The sequence below is a fragment of the Stegastes partitus genome, unplaced genomic scaffold (genome assembly GCF_000690725.1).
Source record: "Stegastes partitus isolate 25-593 unplaced genomic scaffold, Stegastes_partitus-1.0.2 Scaffold889, whole genome shotgun sequence".
Lineage (NCBI taxonomy): Eukaryota > Metazoa > Chordata > Actinopteri > Pomacentridae > Stegastes > Stegastes partitus.
The window spans coordinates 91,274-114,584 of record NW_007578620.1 but is presented as its reverse complement, the minus strand read 5'-3'; the positions used below and the strand labels follow the sequence as shown (position 1 = coordinate 114,584).

At 39.9% G+C, this 23,311-nt stretch overlaps 3 protein-coding genes across 5 annotated transcripts; all 3 read right to left on the bottom strand.

The window, feature by feature from the left end:
• Positions 1–559: 559 nt before the first annotated feature.
• On the bottom strand, positions 560–4,248 carry ift52 (intraflagellar transport 52 homolog (Chlamydomonas)). Its single transcript, XM_008293497.1, has 14 exons — positions 4,207–4,248; positions 3,649–3,817; positions 3,075–3,162; positions 2,819–2,948; positions 2,630–2,705; positions 2,391–2,462; positions 2,165–2,291; positions 1,975–2,058; positions 1,786–1,854; positions 1,534–1,688; positions 1,357–1,444; positions 1,122–1,230; positions 891–1,036; positions 560–809 (listed from the first exon to the last, which is right to left on the bottom strand). The coding sequence occupies exons 2-14, from the start codon at positions 3,768–3,770 to the stop codon at positions 768–770; spliced, it is 1,308 nt and encodes a 435-aa protein (XP_008291719.1). The 5' UTR covers positions 3,771–3,817; positions 4,207–4,248; the 3' UTR covers positions 560–767.
• A 680-nt stretch (positions 4,249–4,928) lies between these two features.
• srsf6b (serine and arginine rich splicing factor 6b) lies at positions 4,929–12,495 on the bottom strand. 3 transcript variants are annotated; one of them, XM_008293496.1, is made up of 6 exons: positions 12,224–12,495; positions 10,036–10,178; positions 8,440–8,558; positions 6,371–6,573; positions 6,208–6,279; positions 4,929–5,779 (listed from the first exon to the last, which is right to left on the bottom strand). In XM_008293496.1, exons 2-6 carry the CDS (start codon positions 10,151–10,153, stop codon positions 5,386–5,388), a joined length of 906 nt encoding a protein of 301 aa, XP_008291718.1. In that variant the 5' UTR covers positions 10,154–10,178; positions 12,224–12,495; the 3' UTR covers positions 4,929–5,385. The 3 variants fall into 3 exon arrangements, with proteins under 3 accessions (XP_008291718.1, XP_008291717.1, XP_008291716.1); XM_008293495.1 differs by lacking the exon at positions 12,224–12,495 and adding an exon at positions 11,964–12,209 and having other exon boundaries at positions 6,220–6,279; XM_008293494.1 differs by lacking the exon at positions 12,224–12,495 and adding an exon at positions 11,964–12,207.
• Positions 12,496–13,828: 1,333 nt separating this feature from the next.
• acot8 (acyl-CoA thioesterase 8) lies at positions 13,829–18,608 on the bottom strand. The gene is made up of 6 exons (XM_008293493.1): positions 18,400–18,608; positions 17,283–17,419; positions 16,203–16,428; positions 15,346–15,503; positions 14,985–15,176; positions 13,829–14,483 (listed from the first exon to the last, which is right to left on the bottom strand). Exons 1-6 carry the CDS (start codon positions 18,597–18,599, stop codon positions 14,371–14,373), a joined length of 1,026 nt encoding a protein of 341 aa, XP_008291715.1. The 5' UTR covers positions 18,600–18,608; the 3' UTR covers positions 13,829–14,370.
• Between the last annotated feature and the right edge of the window lie 4,703 nt (positions 18,609–23,311).

The window sequence follows — 23,311 nt, the reverse complement described above, 5'->3', positions numbered from 1 at the left end:
TATCAAGAGTGTCAAATGACACCGCGGCGGATGGATCTGACTCCAGAGTGTCCATCCTCGCTTCTCTCTGCCTGTCATCAGACACCATTTCTCCCTGTCGGGGGTTTTCACTGAATAGCTTGAACACTCAGGAGACTGCCAATTGTCACCTGGTGGTACCTTTGCAGGGAAAGTCCTCGACTCCCCACATGCTCCTTCAAAAGCCAAAGACGGCTGCTTGTTTCGACCAGTCGTACGGCGATCTCACAGCCTCCCAGATGTCATGGGACGTGTCCTTGATAAAATCAGAAAGCAACAGCCCCAGAATCTACATGGAGTGCAGTATACAGGAGCAGACATGGAGTCCAAAACCCCAACATTCACAAGCTGAAGTTTCTCCCTGAAAAATGTAAAGATGCTCAGTTGAATTTTTCTAAAACAATAATTTTATCCTCTATTAAACTCTGCAAATCCATGTTCTAACTCCTACATTGTATTTTGGTTTTACAGGATCCATGTGGGTGATTTAACGCAGAGAGCTCTACATGTTTTATTACTAAATGTTTTAAAGAATTGAATATTTTAATAAAGGAATGAATAACTTTATTTGCTTTAGTATATTCTTACAATAAAATACAAATACAATAAAATAGAAAATTATAACTTTTTTTTTTCATAACTCCAACAGTATCATGTCCTTCAGCCCTCTGTCCTTCATGATTATGTACACAAATCTGTTAGTCCCTGTACAGCATGCTGGAAACATTCCACGTGTTGCTGGAATCCAATCACAATGGAGCGAATGGTGCTTCTGTGTCGATATCATGCTCCTGCAAGAGGGAAATTAAATTTTTAGACAAGATCTTCAAAGCATAATAAAGTCAGCTGTAAGAGATTTTAAGGGCACTCACCTGATTGAGCTTCTTGAACTCGACAACCTGGAAGAAAATGTGCTCCAAGATGTTTTTGCCGTCTCTCTGCTCTTTATCCAGTTTGGGAGTCACCCCCAGAATTTCGCCACATTTCCGCACGTAAAACTCAAGATCATCATCTGTACCTGTGAATGGAAGCAGTTTAAAAACGACAGCACGTACCATGGTACTTCCAAACCAGTTAATCATTTAGTAAAGTGCTCAACTTACATTTATTGGTGAGCTGTGCTAGTCGCACTTTCTCAGACGAAAATGTTTCGTCTAGATCGAACAGGTCCAGCATTGGTGGAGGCAAATCATTTAAAGCAGGCGGAAAGACCTGAAAGACAAGACAACACCCGCTTCTGGGTTTAAAGAAAAGTGCTGGCGTAGTATTTCAGTTTACTACATGCTTTAGAAATTCTACGTATGTACAAACATCAGCTCAGACTGGACTGAAACTTACAGCAGGTTGAAGCTGAGGCAGAAGGGTTTCAAACTGCGGTGTGATCAGCTGAAGTGGCTCATCTTTGACATTCAGCTGCTTGTAAGCACTAGGGGGAAAAAAAAAACTGTTTTAGCTTTCAAGGAAAACAGCAGTGACTGAAGAGGAAAGGGGATGAGGTGTGTTTTGCATTGGCACCTGATGACTTGGGGTAAAGCGTCAGTTGATAAATTGAACAAAGACATATCGAAGAGTGACGTGAAGTCCCTGGGGTTTTCATCACCCTCTTGTAAGCACACTCTGAGCTGTTCTGACAAGCAGCCTGTATCTGGCAACATGGTGTAATCTGTGATCTAGGGGACAATCGAGATGAAGAAAACATGGATCGGGGTTAATTTAAAAGACAATCACTGATGCCATTCTCTTGTCATGTAAATTACACTTCCTCACTTCTGGGTCTTCTGCATCAATCTGGTTCAGCTGAATAGTGTCAGTCATGAGCCACTGGAGCACAACATCCTGGGGCAAAATGAGGCAGATAAAAATGGGCTTAAATTCCAAAGGATTACATTTAACACTCTTGTACCGTTGAGATGAAATAATTAACAAAACCAATTTGTTAATGTCACCTGAACTCACCATGATTTTACTGTTCTCCTCTTTGTCTATGTACTGGTCACTGAACATGTGGCAGGAACCCAAAACAACCAGTTTGCCGGATTCCTTCAGAAGACATGAGACATCTTTAAGCAGCTTCACATCACAAGTGTACATTCATAAACGTTTTATGGTGAGGGAATGAGTATAAAAACCGCACTGGGCCTCTGACCTTGCCTTGGTAGAAGGCCAGGACGGGCCTGTTGAGGGGAAAGCAGACCGAGCCGGTTGAAAGAACAGCTGCAGCAGGCTTCATGACGCTCAGCGTGGCACCATATGGATAAACAAATGTGAGAGCCCTGCACAAATAAAGACAAAGGCTCAAGTTCGAAATCAGCTCTTAAAGCCTAAATCCAAAGCTTTATGCAAAAATAAGGATATAAAAGCAGATAACTTACTGTGAATTGTTTCCAACATTTTCATCTTCAATGATTCCTGTGACCACTTTACCAGCAGCACGGCTGATCTCTCTAAACAGGAATGAGGTAGAAAAATTGTAACGGTGAATCAGCTTATAGAAAAATGAAAAGAAGTCGATATATTTCCAATAATATACCAGTACATACATTATATATGTGACTGATTCATAAATTAGTGTTTTTATGACAATAAAATAGCCTATAATGTAAAGACAAACCTGTTCAATACGCCATTGGACACAAGCGCCTCCTTGGGATGGAAGTATTTGCAATACACATTCCTCACAACAGCATCTGTAATAATAACAGAGAGGAAAGAAAGCATGCACCACACAGTTAAACACAACTGAAATAACCATATCTGCAATATCTGCACAGATGAAGTTTAGTTTCATTTCAGCATCTACCATTGTTGACCATTATTCCAAACTCCTCCAGGAGAAAATTGATGTTAGTGTCATATTTCATCTCTCCTCCTTCACCGAGCATGACCAAGATATTTCCTCCTCCATCCAGGTACTGCTTCAGCACCTCCATCTGAAATAAAACATAACAACAGTGTGAAAACATGCTCACAATACAGGTTTATTTCAGACTGGTTGGCAAGCTTGCTACTTTACCTCTCCCAAGCCTTGTATAACATTACATCGATTGATGCCTCACCTCTGACGCTGTGAATTTCTCCCTTGGGCCTGCAGTTATCCACAACTTGACGCCCTTCAACCTTTCCAACGACAGCTCTTCCTTCATACTAGAAGAGACAGCATGCATTTTGCAATTGAGGTTGTCTCAAACTGCTGAACTATGAAAGATGTTGTAGCTAAAGCCAATCCAAGTATCCAAAGATGAAATGCAACTAAGTGCATTTACTTAACTACTGCTCTTCAGTACCAAGGTGGAGTAATATCTACTTGAGTACTACCATTATGCAATATTTAATACTTCTACTTTTCATTCCACCACACATATATTTCTGACTTTGTTCACCAGTTACTTTGTATGACATGAACACTGAAAGATGACTTCAATATCAAGTTGAACATAACATATGGTACATTACTACAAATTAACGACTAAACTACATATCATATTGCATCTATTTGTTTCCCTTCCATTCAGTACAACAGTAAAATGCTAAAGTAATACTATAACAGCAGAACTGGTACGAACGTAGCACTCACGAAGATCTTTTTTCTGACCACACAGACAGGTTAGTGTCGCTACACAAACACTTTACCTTTGTATTTTCCATTGTGCTCTTAGTCTCTTCTGCATGGATTTGTAACCATTGTTCGTACTGAACATCTCCCTTTTAGAAGCATTGAAGATCACAGAGTTGTACTGTTCTTTTTCCATCATGTCCTTGGTTCAGTCAGCAACGCTGGCTCTTACCTGCAACCATACACCTGGAAAAAAGGTTTGAACTCCTTGTTAGACCCCTTTGGAAAAAAAAAAAAGTACATTACTACTAGCTTTGCCAGCTACAGATTGAGTGAGCAAGGTTATTCACCAGATTTGACATCCTCGTGAATAATTAACGTAGTTGTGGTAGTCGGTAGATCAAATTAACGGGTTAAGCATCCATCGTCGTATGCTAGGATGCTGTTAGCAAACATGGCTAAGTAGCTCGCTAGCTTACATGCTAGTCAGAAGCTAACGTTATTGTTACCCGCGTAAGTGCTTGCGAGCTAGCTGTAGTTGCTTGGCGTGTGTGTTGCTGTTTACAGTTATTTTCTTTTTTTGTTTAAAGACAAAGCTATGGCAACTATTCAGCAAGTTAACGTCAACAACTTACCACAAAGATCTCCTAGAAGCGGTGCATGCTGGGGGACGGCGTAACTATGGGCGCTAACCGCCTAGCAACAACGTCGTCAAGCGCGCTGTCAAAACAGTGGGCGCTCAAGTTTTAGCACGTCTTTTTACCACGTTTTACTGTATTTCACAGTGACACGAGTAGGGCGATAAAGCGCTATAGAAATAAAACGAATACTTCCAGTTTGGTTGATAAATAGAAAAAAAAACAACCAGTGTTAACTAGTTTGCTGTCAATGAGGTGCTTGTAAACATTTTGTATTGTAGGGTTTTTACTAATCGTCATTAAATACAATTGTAAACACAATATATGTATTATTTGCACCGATTGAGTTAGCTGTGGTGTCATTTCAAGTACTTCAACTCACTCATAAATGTTTTTGTCATATTTAACTTCCCCTCATTCACCAAGCATGACAAAGACGTGTCTTCTTTCATTCAGGTAACACAAAAGACTGATCAACACCTTTGGACTGAATGTCACATAATCAAAGAAAAACATCTGATTTGGGGTGTTGTACCAAAATGTCTCTTCCAAAAATGGTAGATTTTATTGAGTCTATCAGTGTGTTTACCTGCAATGCTCCACTCATTAAGTAAGACAAGTGGTAACAAAGAAAAAACAAACAAGCAAAAAAAAACCAAAACTCTCCCTATGTGCTTTTGCAAGTTATATTCATGAATAAAGTTAGAGGTGGACTCTTCTTAAAATTTCCATTATTTTATTCCAATATGACATTACAAACAAATGCTGCAGATTGCTTCAAAATGACATTCCCACTGGAGGAAGATTGGGGATTTTTAAAGGCAAACAGGTAAAAACTTCTTCACAGAACATGCAAACTGTGAAACATCAGTATTAGTTTGGACTTTTACGTCTTTCTGTCTGAACTTATCACATATATGTTATCAAAGTATGAAGCAACTTTTGGTGTCAGCTGCTGACTTTAAATCACACGTTTAGACAAAACAAGGGTAATACCGCCACAGCTTCAGCCGTCTCCTCTAATAGTTGTTTGATAAACAAAGAAAAGATTGCCAGAAAAAAGATATATTCCATGAGCTCCAAATTTGTGCCAAAAGATACCAAACCCTCTGTAAACATCTCAAACACACAGCTCTGGGATGTATCATTTTTGTTAAGTGCATCGTACAGAAACGGTCAGTCTCGAGAGGCTGATCTGGATCGAGAGCGAGACCTGGAGCGGGAGGCAGAGCGCTTAGCTGGGGACTTGGTGTCGTTGCCAGGAGGTGATTTTGAGGCACGTTTCTCATTTCTGCTCTCCGAACGGGAACGCGAATGGCTTCTAGACTTCTTACTGGAAGATTTCTCCTTGGAACGGCTCCGGGATTTCCGCTCGGCTTTGGCTTTGGATCTGCTCTTGGAGCGTGACTTGCGAGTGTCCGAGCGAGAGCGAGATTTTTTGCTCTTGGAGGGGCTGTGAGATTTGCGAGTGTGTGACCGAGACTTCTCTGGAGATTTAGAGTGGGACTTTCTTTTTGATCTGGAGCGTGACTTCCTGGAGTGAGATCGCCGCTTGCTGCGAGATCGAGAACTGCAAAAGACAATAAACAAAGCAATTACACTATTAACCTATCAATCATATGAGTTGGTGCACTTCTGAGCATCACAGACTTCCTGGTTTCTAAACTTTATTTCCTCACTCTGATTTAAGACTTTGAGTTCAGCAAAATTCACATTCATAGCAGGGGGGTACTTCATCAACACAATGCTGCCTCTTCATTTAAACATCAAAAAGCCCACTAGAGCTATAGATATCTTGGAGAGAAAGTACCTTCTCTTTAAAAAGGTGGCACTGAAAATAAAATGTCAGAAGAAGAGGCATGAGATCAATGTGTTTGAAATATCAGCTGATGAAAACATACTTGAAGACTAAGAGTTTAAATGTCAGTGTGTTACAACTAAATGCAGCTGAACTGCGATTTAAAGTGTAAGAAGCATTTTAAAAATCGCTGCACTGACTGTGAGCGAGACCTGGACCGACTGTGAGAGCTTCTACTTCTTCTGCTATGGGAGCGCCGCCTGCTACGAGATCTGTTGGTTAAAAAAGAAAAAAAGAAAACGCTGAGTAAAGAAAACAAAACACACACAAAAAAACACGATGACATCTGAACGCCTCGTTCACCTGGATCTGCTGCCAGAATACGAGCGCCGCCGCCGAGGTTTGTCTTCCACCAGACGGATCTTCCTTCCGTTAATGTCCGTGCCGTCGAGTTTTTCCAAGGCTCGCTTCATGTCTGAGCGGGATCGAAATTCGATGACGCCCTCGTTGGCTCGTCCTTTGTGAGCATCGGCATAGGTTACTTCCCCTGCTTGCCGCATAAAGTCCTGTGAAGACACAAATACGCCGCTTTGGCAGTAAGAACATTTTGTTTGCCTGCACAACAGCTTTCAGTCTCATCAGACACTGCCTCTCTCCTCCCTCCACCCAAAGCATTACACGAACACTCAGCTTTTCAAACAGGAACATTATGATCCCTTGTACATCCCAAGCTGTTTACAACATGTACTAAGGAATTCTGTACAGTCTAAGGGAAATCATTTACACACTCCTGTTCATTGTAAATACTTCTCCTGCTTTCTTACTTTTCTTGTTCTCCCTTAGACGTTTTATCCATTTCTACTTTTCTACTAATCAGTGTTTAATGTTATGCACCAAAACATCACTTCAAATTCCTCATAAGCTGATTCGGACAGGTCCTGTTTGAGTTCGACAACATTTGTCTGTTTCCCAAATCGCACATCACCATTAAATTGCCTTCAACTATTGGATTTGAAACAAAGAAGTGAAGTTAAAGCACCAACATTAAGCTTGAATTTCAGCGCTTATACACACACAAGATGCGCGCTGCAGGAGCTTTACACTTGAACTAATGCTTAGTGATGATCAGGGGGCCGTACAATGAAGCAAGTCTGACATTAATCAGCTCGAGAAAAACGACAGCCCCAGTCAGAGACAACAGGCAGCACAACGGTGGTTATCGACTTGTTAACTCAGGCTTTCTGCTTCAGACTCCATCACGTCCAACCTACTTAAGCCAACGGCTTGTTGTAACGGGGAACAATGAGAAATAGAAAAATGCATGATGGTAAAAAAACAAAAAAACAAAAACGCTGCTATTGCAAATGATACAAGACAAGAATGCTGATTTCAAAAACTGTTAACTGGGTTAATATATTCATTTTATCGATTAATGCAGCTGCTTATTTCTAACTGGCAGGTGCACATTAGAGCGGTTAAACTTCATTTATTTCCTAATCAAAGTAAAATTTGTCCATATTCTAATCTGTGTTCCATCAGCTGCAGGACCAGCAGTGTAAATCAACTTGGCAGCAAATCAGGACCAAACATACAAACGTATTTACGCAATTTCTGCATCACCAGCTGAATACATGTCGGATTTCTATGGCAATGCAACGGATACAGTGTGTTAGATTGTAACTGCACGGCTTCATTCAGTGATATTAGTAACGTGGACATCAACATGTTTGCAGAACTAACATATTCCTTCAGCTGAGAAGCATGAGGAAGCGATTTGGTTGCTCCTCCAATTTAAACTCCCAACCAGTTTAGCTCCGCAGCATAAATTACCATGTTGATCTAGCCAGGTTAAAAGTCAACTTTATCTTTATAATGCTCAACATACCTGCTAATACACTAATCTCAATTATGGTAAATGGTCTGCACTTATATGCAGTACAATGTGTTTCTCATTCACCCATTCACACACATTCATACACCAGTGGTGACAGAGCTGTCATGCAAGGTGCTGCCTGCCATCGGGAGCAACTTAAGGTTCAGTGTCTTGCCCAAGGACATTTCGACTGTGGAGGGGTGGGGGATCGAACCACCAACCTTGCGATTGGAGGACAACCCGCTCTACCACCTGAGCCACACCCACCCATAATTAGTAGTACAGCCCTCTGGACTATGAACACGTCACTGTTTAGTGCTACAAACATCTGGCTTCCCTCAACTGTAAGTGCAGGATCACGACCGTGTCGCACCTTGCGGGTTGGACTATGATAAATCTGTGTTCGAATTGCTATGCTCTCCACTCAATATGGAACGTATTTAATGTAGCACTATTTATTCAATATATCAGAAAGATGGCAAATGTTTTCTCCTGTTTAAATTCCCAGGAAGCTGTTATCCTAACCCTGCACACCGAACCATCACGGATCCCTTCTCACCTTAAGGTCCTGCCAGCTGCACCTGCTGGACAGGTTCTCCACAATGAGGCGGTGTTCGGTGCGTACAGGCGGCCCGTACTTATCTCTGCCAGAGCGATTCCAGTTGCTGTAGCCGCTACCTTTAAAAAAGACAGGAAAATTAACGCTTCATTTTTAGCCACAGGTTTTTATTTTTTTTAAAAAAAGGTGAGGACTCCGAACTGGAATAAATAATCTACAAAATCACTGGACTTCTCTTTTTTCTGTGCCTAAGCCTCCACCTTTACCTATAAACAGACCGCTAACAGCTGTCAAGCTTTGCCAGTTTTCAAAGAGAATACAAGGGGATTAAAGATACCAGTGGTTTTTAGTCCTGATCCTGTGGGCCCAGGGTCTCATTGCTTTTCTATATCACTGGGGATCACGTAAACTTAGCATGTAAAGTGACAACAACGAGGAAATGTGCAGCACTCTTTGCTCCATGGACCAGGATTAAAAACCACTTAATTAAGGATGACACAGCAGCTCTTGTCCCTTACCTGTGTTTATTTGTGGTTTCTTTCAAGTACAGCAACAACTGCCTCTTCATTTGACCACAGCTAGACTAAAACCTACAAAGATTTCATTTTACTAAAGGTTAACAACCAGAGACATGGTGTGTGATTATGAGAGTCACGTACAAAGTCTAAAACTTTATGAAATAGGCTACTGTTATGTTGGTGCCAACAGTTTTAGATGAGGAACAATTGTTGCTATCTCATTTTTAGTTGTCAAACATAATAGCAGTTCCAAAATTCTTTACATCAAACTTTGCTTTACGCTTAGTCAAATTAACAACTGTAGCCTGAAAACCTCTCACAACTTGACTTATATATAACATCTTGGTGTTTCCTCACTTCCTACTCTCTAGTCTTACTGATCATAATAACATTCTTCGTTTTGCACTCTATCCATTTGTAACTTAAGACAAAGATGACACCTACCAAAAGCGCTTTGTTTGCACTACAGAGAACTGGGAGCCAGATTAGTGGCTGAAACATGTGTTGGCTTGGTCTTCTGCAACATGTCTTGCAACAGTAAAACCAACAGGATTCCTCACCATCACCCTGGTCTATTGGAAAAGGATGTTGTCATCATGGCTTCCGGTTATGTCAACCAATGGTCAAAGGGCAAAGGTCTCACACACACATTGTAAGGGGAAAGCCCAGGCCAAACGGGTCAGGCAGTCATCTTTACCCTCATTGGACTCGGACTCAGCCCGCAGTGGACTCTTTCAAATTGAAACATCAAGCACTTTGTTAATGTTGACTTCAAACTGGAGACATCGAAGCTTCACAAGTCTTACCTTTGCTCTAATCAATGTTACTCATGGAATTTTAACACACATGTCTTTCACTGTTTAAAGCTGTGTTTCTACCTGCCATCAGGCACAATGGACTTTGAGTGCTAATGGGAACAGGCATCTAATAAGCATGTTGTGGTGTGACATGTCACATGAGTACTGCCAGCTTTATTGAAACAAGTATTAAGACACAGTGAAAGTAAATATCATCACGTTAGACTGATCAGAAGCCCACATTTAAATAATATTTTTGCGCTTAGATGTGCTGAACTTACTCCGTCCGCCAAAGCCGTATCCGTCTCTCCTCGGTCCACGGGCATGCTCGATGACGACGCGCTCCCCACACAGCTCCTTTCCGTTCAGTTCATACACAGCGTCATCCGCATCTCGCATGTCCTCAAACTCCACAAAGCCATACCTACAAGATGTATACGTGCAGGAGTCAAAGCAGAGAGTGGTTGTTCCTTTCATTATCCATAATGTCTTCGTCTTCAGATTCATAATCAGTTCTATAAAGTGAAGCCACATAAAATCTTGAATCCTTTCCTGTTTTATAGACCTGCTGTCACCAACTTTAATTTTTTTTATTCGTTCAGCCTTAAGTTAAACTCACACACTCATCAACCTGTATCAGTCCTCCCCGTTCTGCAAAAAGAATCGCTGAAACCTTGGACATTGAACAATAATAATAATAATTTAATTTGCAATATTATTTTGTCAAGGCTCTGTTCCACATCAGTGTCAGTGTTGTGTGCAATATTTCCTTATCACATGGGGTGCTTCATTATCATGTGGAATGCTACTTTGGCATCTTTCTATTCTATTAGACAATTATTTTCATGCTATTTTGATTATAACAGATCTAATAGGTCAATAAAATTTCAATATCAAAGGTTCAGTGAATGCAGCAACAGTGCCTGTGTGCAACTGAAAGCAGCATTAGATCAACATGTGTCCCGTCCATAGATATCATCACAGAGAATGAAGAAGACATAGTGGAAATAAAAGTTTCATTTGTTGCCACCAGCTGTTTGTGGGAGTATTTCCTCTGAGTTTATTAGATACCTACAGCATCAAACAGGGGCAGAGTGTCTCTACAGAGAGAGAGAGCTGTGTGCTTTTAAACACAACACAATTCAGCAGTAACTTCATTAATGGCGAAAAAAAAAAATACAAATTATCCCCGACATGAATACTAGATTGGTTAGGATCTAACAGGGAAGTTGTCACACACAGAGTGACTGATAGAAACTGCTGTTAAAACATTAATTACACAAATGAATCTGAGCTCCAACACAGCTGAATATCATTTTACTTGATCCATTTACCAGTTGGTACGGAGAATGTGCAGCTTCACAATATAGTATTTGCAGCAGTGTTATTAATGTGTGTACGGGTGCATTAGAGAAAGCAACCTCTTATAATATAACATAGATAATACTTTTTATCATGCCATAAAAAGCTGTAGTTTGAGAAGTTATGATCACACATGGATGGCATTTTGAACTCATATTGGATGTTTTGCCCTTAAACACTGTTTTTCTGGAGCTATTTCAATCAACATCAGATAATTCTAACATTAATTGTAAAAATCAGAAACCACAGTGTATAGGAGTGTGATTGTTTTCACTCTTGTGCTGACATGGTTTTCAGCTCGACTCACTACAACAGCATGGCAGATTTCCTGGTATTCTATTTTTGCTGGTGGTTTTTGGATGGCACCCCAACAGTTTCTCAGGCCCCATCTGGCCACGAATGTATGGAGACGCCACTGATCAAGTGGTTGACAATAGTCAGTGTTGACATGCCTCAAGTTATGGATCTGTGTGGCTTCTTTATGACTTATTTTCGTTTTTCTACTCGTAGCATCATCACCAAACACTTCCAGACGTAACTTAGCCTTGCATGCAGAGTGCTTCGCTGGCGGCTAGCACATTTGTTTTAAACTAGCTAGTAGCATAACCTGAGCAGCTATGCTAATGCTAGCTACGTTAGCGCCGTTACCGGGCAATAATAATAATAATAATGATACTTATACTACTACTACTGCTGCTGCTAATAATAATAATAATAATAATAATGACCGTTTTGAAAACTGTGTACTCAATAAAAGCAACACGGGGCGTCTCTAGGGTTCCTGCTCAGGGCTACCGTTAGCATGAAGCTAGCTAGCATGCTGCTACGAAAAACGAGATTATCTTACCCATTTTTCAGGTCTATCTCTAATAATTTGCCATAACCGCTAAAAAATCTTTGAATGTCTTTCTCTCGAACATGATAGCTAAGCTTGCCGACGTATACGCGAGGCATCGCGGCAGATATTTAACAGGACTTCACTACAAGTTGAGGTGCAACTTGGGGTGAGGCACTGAAGGCCCGAGACACTGAAGGCAGCACACTTCCGGCAGAATTATTCACAACAAAAGTGACCAAAAACGCTGGCGTTAAAGCATCACATTTTACTTTCTGGTGTGTATCCAACGACATTTCGCCTCTACGATGTCCTTACACCATCATTTAATTTGGAGCAGCGGGACAAAATGCCCTCGCATCCAGCCATAATGCACAGCTGTGGAAAAGTTGCTGTCCAACTTTTTGTGTCCAGGACGAGTCATTTCAGTTTTTGTCAGAATTAAATGTTTACTGCTGTAAAATATTTTTTGACTGAAAATGTTTATACTCCAGCAGCCTGGCTGATCATTTGCACATATTTTGGAATCCAATCCAATCTTACTGGAGAGAAATAACATCATAAATGAAATCCATTATGAGATTGAACATACTTTCTGCCCACCTGTTGACAGCTGTTTTGATTTTGCTCCACTGCTCATCAGCAAAGTGCTGTGATTTATCCGGGACAGATTTGTTTTATTAAAGTATTCTTTTCAACCACAATTCAAAAGCAATATCTTATTTAATTGAATTATAATTTAGCAAATTTTTATTTATTTTTATTTTTTTCAGTTTCTAGTTATTTGAGTGACTCCTGTGAATTTTGCCTTTTCTTTAATGGTAGGGTCTGAATACATTTGAGGATGACTGTATCTGGGAAATATACCAACTAAACTAAATACTCAGGACAAATACCGCCTTAAAATATTACTAGTCGCTGTCAAGAAAGCAATAACAAGGAAATGGCTAAACAAAGAAATACCAGCAAAAAGAGAATGGGTAACGATCGTGAAGACTGTGTGCTGACAAATTTAATAAGTATTGGTCCAAATGAGTGCCGTACATGAATGTTGTACAAGAAGACTTTTTGTGTTGACATATTATGAAACTTTTACTTTCTTTCTTTTAACAATTATTACAACATACTCCTTATTTATTTCTCTATCCCCTCTCTGATGTCTAAGTAAATTCCATATGTGCTCCAGATTAATATAGTACTAAAGATAACTATGGACTGCACCTAAATCACACTCGAGGCCCTGTTGAGACTTCCTCAGAGTCCTGCCCTGATGACATTCTCATGCTTTCATCCATTCACAGTTATATCGCCACCTTCTGGCAACGGGAAAGGACAAGTTTTATGCTTGTATTTGCTATTATTAGCCGGTTGCCCATGTTAACCTCAAATGTGGTTCAGGTTACGGTTAGGTGATTGTCACTTTGCACACAGTGCATTTCTGCCACAACCCCGACGTACACCACACCTCGACTTGTGCCACATCCGACACGTGTGGAAGTGCGAGAGCCCATTCAACGCTGCTTGCAGCTTTAATTTCTTACTGGTCCTTTAAAATGGGAAAAAAAGTGAAACATTTTCAAAGCAGGATGATATCAGGACCCTAGAAAGTCCTCGTATGTATATATGTATGTGAATGTATCCATGATTCCTAGTGAAAATGCAGTCTTTTGTTGACAATTTTTGCGGCCTCTAATATCAGCTGAATCTGACAAGCAACGGTTTTTGCTATTTTCACGTCAAAATGATCATGTGGACTCATACATAGGACTCTAAGAAGTGGCGTGCAAAGGCGTCCATGTGCTGCAATTGCATGTGCAAGATTAAAAGTTGCTCCTGGGTTGTCTGGGTGCTCAAACTGAACAAAAACACACATAAAGTGCTCTATTCTGATATATTTTTAATCAAAGAGTGTCGGAACGACTGTCCTCGAGATTCACTTCACCTATTCCATTCTTTTCAAGAGGCATATCTTTACTTCCCATGAAAAAAACAACAACAATTAGTAGTTGCACGACAGCCATTTATGCTCCAACTTTGTGGAACACTGATTTAAAATGTCACAATCCAGTGTGTTGTTTTAATGTCACCTACTTTCACAATTAGTAGCAAGCTGTTGTTCCGCCATTAGTCTACTAACATCAACACTGACTGTATATTTCTTTCAAAGGCGTTACAGGACAGGATGGGAAACATGTCAGAACAGCAACACTTGAAGCATCAGACCTAAGCCTATGCAACAGAATCAGTTTCATGTGTGAGAATCTTTAAAGCACGTCTCCTCAACAAATGACAAGGTTGCTTTGTTGACTGAAAATAACATCTGGTTTTGATTCTTAATTTAAAAAACAAACAAACATTAAATTAATAGTTTTAAGCTTAGAAATAATATATTAGTACATAATGACATTAGACAATGTTTCTATAGCTTGCTGGTGACTGGTTTCACTCTCAGGACACCCTCCTGTGCACACGAGGCAGCCAGAACCCCGTCTCTCCTCCATAGTCGGCCTTGTACCAGTCCCCTGCTGCTCCCTGTAGGACAAAACACACACACAGCATGTCGGGCTTACAGTGGGAATGCATAAGAAGTGTCATCTGAGTCCAAGCTTTTAAAAAGGAAAATGGGGTGAATAGGCAATAAGTGCAGCCTACATTAAAGTACAGCAAAGTTAAAAGCAAATGCACGAACACTAGAACTCAGATGGAGCCCAGTTTGTAAACTTCAGTGGGTAAAAATATCTAAAAAAATCTGTTTTCATTAATATTTTATGATGGATACATTCACGAGAGCAACTGAAAATACTTTAGACAATATTCACAAAGTAAATCTAACTACAGGGATAGTTAGAACTCAGTAATCAAGTAGTGCATCTAAAAAAGGTCCCATGATGTTCACCTTTTAAAGACACACTCAGAGCTTCAAGATTCAGGTTAAGGAAAGTTCATGTAGTGGAAGCAGGCCTATTTGTGGTGCTGTGACAGACAGACAGAAGAAATAAACTCCAGCACATGACACGTGGGCGACTTACTGACCTGCCCACGAGCTCTCGCACTCGTACAACATCCACTCATCACTGCGAAATGTGCTGTGAAACCACATTGCGTGGTCCAGGGAGGCAACAAACTGGGCCCTGTACTCGGGGTAAGGCAGCATCGCTGTGCCCAGTAGCGCAAAGTCTGATACGTAAGCAGCAACGCAGCAGTGCAGCTTCATGTTGCCTTCACCTACATGAACACACAGATAACACGCATCAACAAATATTCTTTAGACTCTATTACACATTTAATATTTTGCTTATATCTAACAGAAAGCTTTGTTTAGGAATCAAGCTCTACACATTGTGTTAAAAAACGCTATTCGGTATTGTGTTTGGTTAGGAGAAGTGTTTTTCACCGATATATCCTCGAGCTCGCCCCCAGAACAGCCTCCTTGGTTCAGAAGGAGTCATTCTATAAAAGCTTGATGGGTTGATGGGCTTTATCTCAATGGGAACCTCATTCGCCAGCAGTTTGTTGAGGCCTTTTTTGGCGTTCTCGGCCAGGTCTGGTTTACTGCAATACAACACACAGATATACACAGCACCACTGATCACATCCTGCTGGGTGAGAATCCTCATCAGCAAGGTACTTAATGGACATTTATTGCAAATGCAATTTTATTAATACAGCATAAGTGACGCCATTTGTTGTTAATGGAAACGCTCCAGACAGCAGATTATTTTAGCTTCTATCTGGAAACTAGAGATTATAAAGTACACTGAGCAAACACAGAAATGCAACATGCAATTGGTCTTCTTTTCTGACTTGGGGGGAAATTGTTCTGGTGAGAAAAGGATTCATTTCAGTCAACATTCAATAGTCAACGAATGCTTAATTCCATATGTAACAAAGAATGGATGGAATACTACCTGCTGCGTTTCTGTTTTTTTCAGGATGTGCACCGTACAGTGTTTGTTTTGTGTTCATTTGTTGACCTGCTCTGACTTCACACTTGGGTTATAACTGGAGTCAATTAAAGTAAAACTACACTCAAGCCAAAGCCACAAGATGGCACTAAAGCACAGACAGGTTTTACATTCTTCATGTGGTCTCACACAAAGAGTTAGGTAGAGTTAGTTTTCACGAGCGTCTTTTAATTTTTTAAGTATATTTTGTACTGTTATTGTTCTGTGTGTTAGCACAATGTACTGACAAATAACACAAACATGTCACTATTTAAAATAAATAAATAAATAAATAAAGTTATTGTACCTCAGATGAAGGTGGATAAGCTCCTCTACAGTGAGGAGGTCTTCAGGCGGAGGCACTGACGGCATGGTGAACTGATGCTGCAGGGGGCTCAGCTGCAGCTTTTGGAAGGATGCTTGGCAGATCAGTATAGGTTGTCCATGCTGGATGGCCTTCACTGAGCGCACTGTGAAACTGCGACCATCTCTCGTGCGGTCAACCTGGTACAGCACCGGAATCTTAGGATCCCCTGAAAAACGCCAAACGCCCAAATTATGGAGGACCACAGGTGTCACAGAAACAGTAATAAAGCATTTCATAGATAACCTAATGTACTACAAAAATAGGAATCAATACATTTTTTTTTTTTTTTCTGGCTCAGAATGATTAGTCAGACTACAGTAAGAGGCATGAAGTTCATGCATTTTCCGGTTTAAATGTATGTTTAAACGCGTAAGTACAATTAACAAACTGGCTAAAAGACACACACGTGCACACACTCTTGTAATCTTGGCTGCGGTGAGTCTCCTTTGGCACTAGTTGAAGCCTAATTTATATTCCTGGGTTGAATCTAGGCCTGGTTGAGCATTTACAGTGCAAAGACACTGCCAAAATGCTACTTCCCGGTGTTGTTTCTGTTCCACTCAGTTGAGTTTCTACTTCAAAAACTGGTGACTGCAACAGAGTGGGTCATGCAGAAAACACAGAAAAACTACAGAGGTGACTGAGCCCATGTGGCATATGGCTACCGTGGCTGAATGTTGGTTATTGTAATGAGTGTGACAGATACATTTTCAGCCTGTAACACATTTTAGCTTGTTTCACATAAGCACTATCTTTTTTCGAATCAGTATGTCACATTTACACAACGTCTTGCTGCCAGATGGCAAGCCCTGAAGCTGAAAAATGAAGAGACCAAACAAACACCAAAGTGCCAAAAACTGCAGTTCCTCAAATGGTCCCTGCAAAAGCAAATCAATTCCATAGACCCCCATATTAAAATGCTCAACTTTACAACAGAAACAAACATGTTTACTGTCTGCCACACAAAACTATTTTGATCTCTACAGATTAATTTCCAGTTCATGACGTCGTTCATCTTACCTGCTCGTACAAAGTAGCAGTGGAGGGAGTGGGCATAGAGATTGTCGCTGACGGATTTGGCAGCAGCCACAAGGGCCTGACCGATTATTTGACCTCCAAACAAACGCTGAGTTCGGGGCACCCAGTGGTGCGTCCCTCTGGGGAAAATTAGAGAAACTACTAAAAAAAAAACAGTTTCTGTTTTAATCTGTAAACCTCAATAAGGGTAAAACAACAACAGTTCTGCAACAATTCTGACCTTTTTTGATGGATAATATGTTTACTTCTAGAGATTAGGCCTACATTTCCTGATACAAATGGGTGAACAAAGTAATAGAAAAGGCTGTCAGTATAACTTGTGTAACAGTTTAAGGAGCAGGTCGGTGAATTATTTTAAACACTGCATCTGAATGTGTCTCTTTCAGATAAAGTGCACTAGCTGCACATGTTCATAGCAAACAGTGTGTGTTCATTATTCCTCCACAGCCAGACATCATGCATGCATTGCATGGTGTGAAATAAATAAACAGACGTGTGACAAATTAAAGGAAAAACCAACATGAAGTGTTTTAGTGAAGTTTTGGACCAATACATGTAACCAGAACAGCTTCAGAACACTTTGAGGCAGCTTTCAATCAATTAGTCACATGTCACAGATCTGGGTCAGTTCAGTTGCTATCTTAACGTGACACAAAGTTTGCACTGCAGTTTTGCTACAATGGTGCGTTTAAACTTTATTATATTTTCTGTTTTCGGTGGCTTTAAATGACACAGCCACAGGTACAATGTGCTCTAAAGCTGATCGTTAAGTATGTCTGTATCATAATAACATAATTCAAACGTTCACACGATGCCTCTAGTTTTTATTGTAAACCGTTTATTAATATTTATGTATGAATAAATTAAAATATTGTTTTAATGCATTTTTAAAAAATTGAGACTAATATTACTGTTCTGTTGTGATGCCTATAAATACGAAGAAATGTCAGCGTCCCATTTTTAAAATTTTTTTTTAAATTTTTTGTCAGCGTCCCAGTGTTTACTTCCTGGTTAGTGGACAAGACGCGGACATTAATGGCACCAGTTAGTCCGACACACCAGTTCAATCGTAACACGGTGTGCACTTTCCCCCGGTTACCTGTACAGATCAACGTCGAGCTCCTCCAGGTTTAAAACGCTGGTGACGAGGACGCTTTTGAGGTCGTGGATATCCTGAGAGGAAGAGCTCTTCGAGTTCTCATCTTCAGGTGAATTTTGGGGCTCAGTTACCCCCACGTCTTCAGAATTAGCAGTTAACTCACAGGTGCCGCGGATATCGTCAACTTCTTTCTCCGCCATGTTTGTTTGATAGCTTCTTCTGTGTCGTTTAATAGCGGTTGTGTATCAAATGCGCGTTGTCGCCACCTACTGGTGAGAGGAAATAAATCAACTCAAAGTGGCATGTTGTCTAATTTTTAACCACCGAACTCTCAGTTTCTAAGTTTGCAGCAAATGTATTCTTAACCCTGTAAGGTTCACAATTACAAAAATACAACAACAAAAAAAAAAAAATCTGTCTCTTTATTGTCTTTATTCTATAGCTCTTTCAATGCAACTACCTCTTTTAACACTTTTAAGATCAACTTTATTCATCCCAAACTTTTGCCAGAGTACAATAAACAAAGGCTAGAGAAATATACACAATTACAGAAACGTTAGTAATTAAATAGAAATCAAATGAGAATACAAGGTATAAAATGCAGAGTTTCTAAGTGTCCAAGTCGATGCCAAGAAATAGTGCCTAACCAATAAAATAACAATGGGGCTGCTTTTGTGAGCTCTAAATAGTGTCACAAAATACTCGATGAAGAAACGTATTGCACAAAACCATCATTGTTACACACACACACAAAGAAGTGTGACCGAGACACAACTTGGGTTTATAGCACAATAGTTCCTCAAATGCTGACTTTAATAAATGGAGGGTGTGGTGGGAAAATAGGTCCTCAATAGTTTTGGATAGGCTTATAACCTGAACCACCTGGAACATCATTATAATACAGTATACTCAAGTTACAGATTTCTTCCGTTGTTTGGATGCATAATTATATCTAGATTTACTGCTGTGTGGTTTTATACCCCCATCAACCTGACACACACACACACAAAAAAATTTTGAATTATGCAAGAGATATTATGTTCAGCAATAGACAACCCAAAAACCATAATTCCTCTGGTCACGGCAGCTGCACTGGTCAACAAATCCGTTCATACAGTCATGCCAAAAGCTCTTTAGTCAAGACAATAAACATGAAAAATAGCACTGTTTTTCCACACAGTTATGTAAACAAACCATACATTCACCTTCAATCATATCACTAAAAAATGTTTTGAATAGAATGAATCTTCCCCATTTTTCAGATGGATTGCTGACATTTTCCAATGTTGAAACAATGCATGAGGCTCTCTTGGTGGGGGCGTGAGAAAAGTGAGGTGAGATTTGAACTATGATCCAAGAAATGAAAGCGTGAATGTAGTATCTATGGTGTTAGGATTACAGTTTCAGGTAATGTAAACGACTGACAATAGCGTTCTAAGTGATGCTTTATGAGAAACAGTATCTCCTCTGCAGAGAATGGCTCTGGCTTTGATTTTAAAGCAAGCTATTATCTTCATGCAAACATGATCTGCCGCACAGGTCTTGTAAAACACCCCTGAGTTTTGTATTACAGGTCCTCAACTTGCAACTCTGCCAAAGCACGGCCAGTCACTCTCCAAGCACATCTCCCCATCGCACTCGTAGAAAAGGTAAGAAACTGATGATGAACGAGATGATGGAGGCAACAATGAATGCAATTTCTTCAATACTGACACTGTTGTAAAATTTACTCACTCATCAGTTATAAATGTTGTATGTATCGTGTGTACTGTAGCATAATTTTGTGGATTTGTGTTCACATTTTCACCTGTAATTTTAGAGTTGGTTCAGTAGTGCACTAGTTTTGTGCAGATTTCTTGAAATGTGCTCTTTCCAAGGTGTCTGTTGGTGTTGAATAGTTACTCTTATCTAACTAGTTACCTCACAAAGTCCTGTGTTTGCTCCATTATTATTTAGATACTTCAGATGTCTCAGTGCTGACTAGTGTGAATTTTATTCAGTACTGAAAAACTCTATCTGACATCTCCTTTTCCACACAGAACACACAATGCTACTGAGGTTGTTCAGCCTTGTACATATTTGTCTACGGGATTTGCATAAGCAGCAGTCTCACTTTTTAAACTCAGGTGAAGCAAGTAGCCCAAAATGTGAGGAAGAAAATAGTTTTTTATGTAAAAAAAAGAAGAAAAAAAAGCATATATATCGCTACAATTGACAACCTAAACATACCATAACATATGTTGATGTACTGTACCATTTTGTGGGGTTTAATATCTATACAGTGTTGTGTATCGTATTTTTAAAAAAGTAGTTTGGTCTGCAGAAAAAAAAAAGCTTTGTGCAACAGAAATTGAACATGGAAAGCCTGTCCTTAAGTTGTGCTTTCATTTGTTTGTGTGAACCTGTGTGACTGTCTAAAATATTTTGTCCTATCTCTGTTTTTATTTCTTCTGCTGTTTTCATGTCTGTCTTTACACAATAAGCCTCCATTTCAATTAGATGACATCAACAAATATGGAATGTAATAATTTTAATATTGTTTTTGTCCATTTCAGCATTTTATTTTTTGGTCTTATTTCCTGGTTGAGGCACATAATCAGGATGACTGGGGGTATGCTGCTACTCCTGGTTATTCAGACTTTTACAAGATATGCAGGTAAAGTGTCATATTAACATTTTGGGCTAAAGTGGGTGTTCGGAAAATTCTTCTGGGGAGTCCTAACGGCTCCAAACCAATAGACAGAGTCGTCTCTTAAGTCAAAGCAAAGTTTTACTTGCAGCAAGGAGTCACGTGAAAGATAGCAAGACTTACAAAAAGCAACCAAGTCTGTTCTCAGCAGATGGGAGGAGAGGCGATATCTGTTGTATGCCTGTATAAATGCTACAGCGTTTCTTGAATCGGGAGTCACTTGTTCAGAATCTGTACTGTGCATGTGATTCCTTGCTGCAAGTAAAGCGACTCTGTGTATTGATTTGGAGCAGTTAGGACTCCACAGAAGAATTTTCCTAACAGTGGGTTAGTGTGTCTTTCTGCCTCGTTTCAAATCAGTCTACATGCTAACAATGTTACACAAGGGACCTCGCTGTAATGGTTGTGGAAATGTAGCGCTACTTAAGTCAAGACTGTGTCAGATATTCAAATATTGATATAAACATATGAATGTGGTAATGGGCAATAAATGAGTGCAAATTGAGTGAGCACATCAATCTGCTGAAGATAACATCTTGGTTAATTTTAACCTGCTGGCATATAGGTGTTAGAATGTGGGGGTAATTTTAAATAGATTCTCAAATGGGTCTCCAGTGCCAGTTGTGTGTCATTATGTTATGTGGGACAAATACATGAGTAATTAGACCATTGATATGTTTCTTCTATCCTCCTGAAAGTGAATGGGAACCACTTTAGCATCAAATATCAGCAGCAGATGGGTAGGGCTAAATAGAGCCATCTTTATTTACTGCATTTCTCAGAACTTGACGTCTTTTCAGGAATATTGTATTGCACACATTGCATTCAATTTAGGAGACGCCTTAGTCTCAAGCGACTAACAATAAGGGCATTCATTCATACCACAAAGGTGTGAGAGTTTGTTGAATATCAGCTAAAATGGGGAGTGTATCCCTGTCCATTGGCTGCAAGTGTCTAAAAGTTGTCATTAAAATTGTTCTTTAGTTCAAGGAAATTAGTGAATTCTAACTAGGGTTGTTGAGATGCAGTTTGAAAGTTCACTCCCTGGCTCCCTGCTGTTTGATTCTGGCAACATTTAATATTAGTCTTGTCCAAATTGAGCTTTAAGTGGCGCCTTGACATCTTGTCCAAGATGTCAGCCAGGCAATCAGTGGTGTGTGCCTCCATCTGGATGGAATGAATGAAAGTATAGCTGAGCATCATTAGCATAGCAATCACAGGAAAATCTAGAACACCACCAAAATGAGAGGGCCCACGACGTTGCCAGAGGAACTCCTGTTAAGTTATGTGGTTCAGACACCAGTCCTTTCCACATCACCTCCCAGGAAGACACCCAGTCCTTTATGGGGGAAAAATATAAAGACAGATACACCCTCTCCATTGATTAGAACCAGGTGCTAGTTCTGGGCTGATACTAGTGTTGTTTAGCTTAAACTGTGAAGCTTCTAAGAACCTGTTTGTTTTTCCACAGGCTAGAGCATCACCATACAGCTATGTCATTATGTCACTGTATATGTCTGTTCAGAAACCTGTTTTATTATTTGAGCTTCGTCTAGTTTATTGTGAACGTCTGTTGAAGACAACATTGCAAAGACACAGTTTATCTCTCCCAAGAACTACTGCTAAAAAGCTGATGATCATTATTCATTCAATTTTCACTGCCATTAGATGTTTTGCTGTTGCCAGCGAAAATGCCATTGTAAACAGCAGTGTTTGTATTTGCAATAGTGTTTTACATCAACTGACAATAGTAATCATTAATCAGCAGGGAAAATTAGATCATCATTAGCTTTGGACACTCTACTGCTCTTTTTTTTTTTTTTTTTTTTTAAATGTGGTCACAAAGGTTAATTCGGTCTTGGTGGTCTTAACAATCCTTCCCAGGTTGTGAGCGGTTCATTTATTTTCTAGACCAGGTAAATGTTGGTGTCACTCTGTGTTGGTGGAGAAAGGGCAACGGTAGAAGGACTTCAGCTCTGAAAGCATAGAATATATCTGTCACTGCAAAGATGACTAATCCAATTGACTGTTGTGCTTTTTCAGTTTTATAAATGTCTGCCTATTGCAGCTTTAACACATTTCTCTTTTGTCTTTTTGCATTTGTTACCTCTAAGACATCATATCTCTGGATAATGTTAAATGGTGTGGGGACTGAAACCCAATCTTATTCTTAATCCTAAATATAAAAGCAAAAATAATGACTTTGACCATCTCTACTCTGAT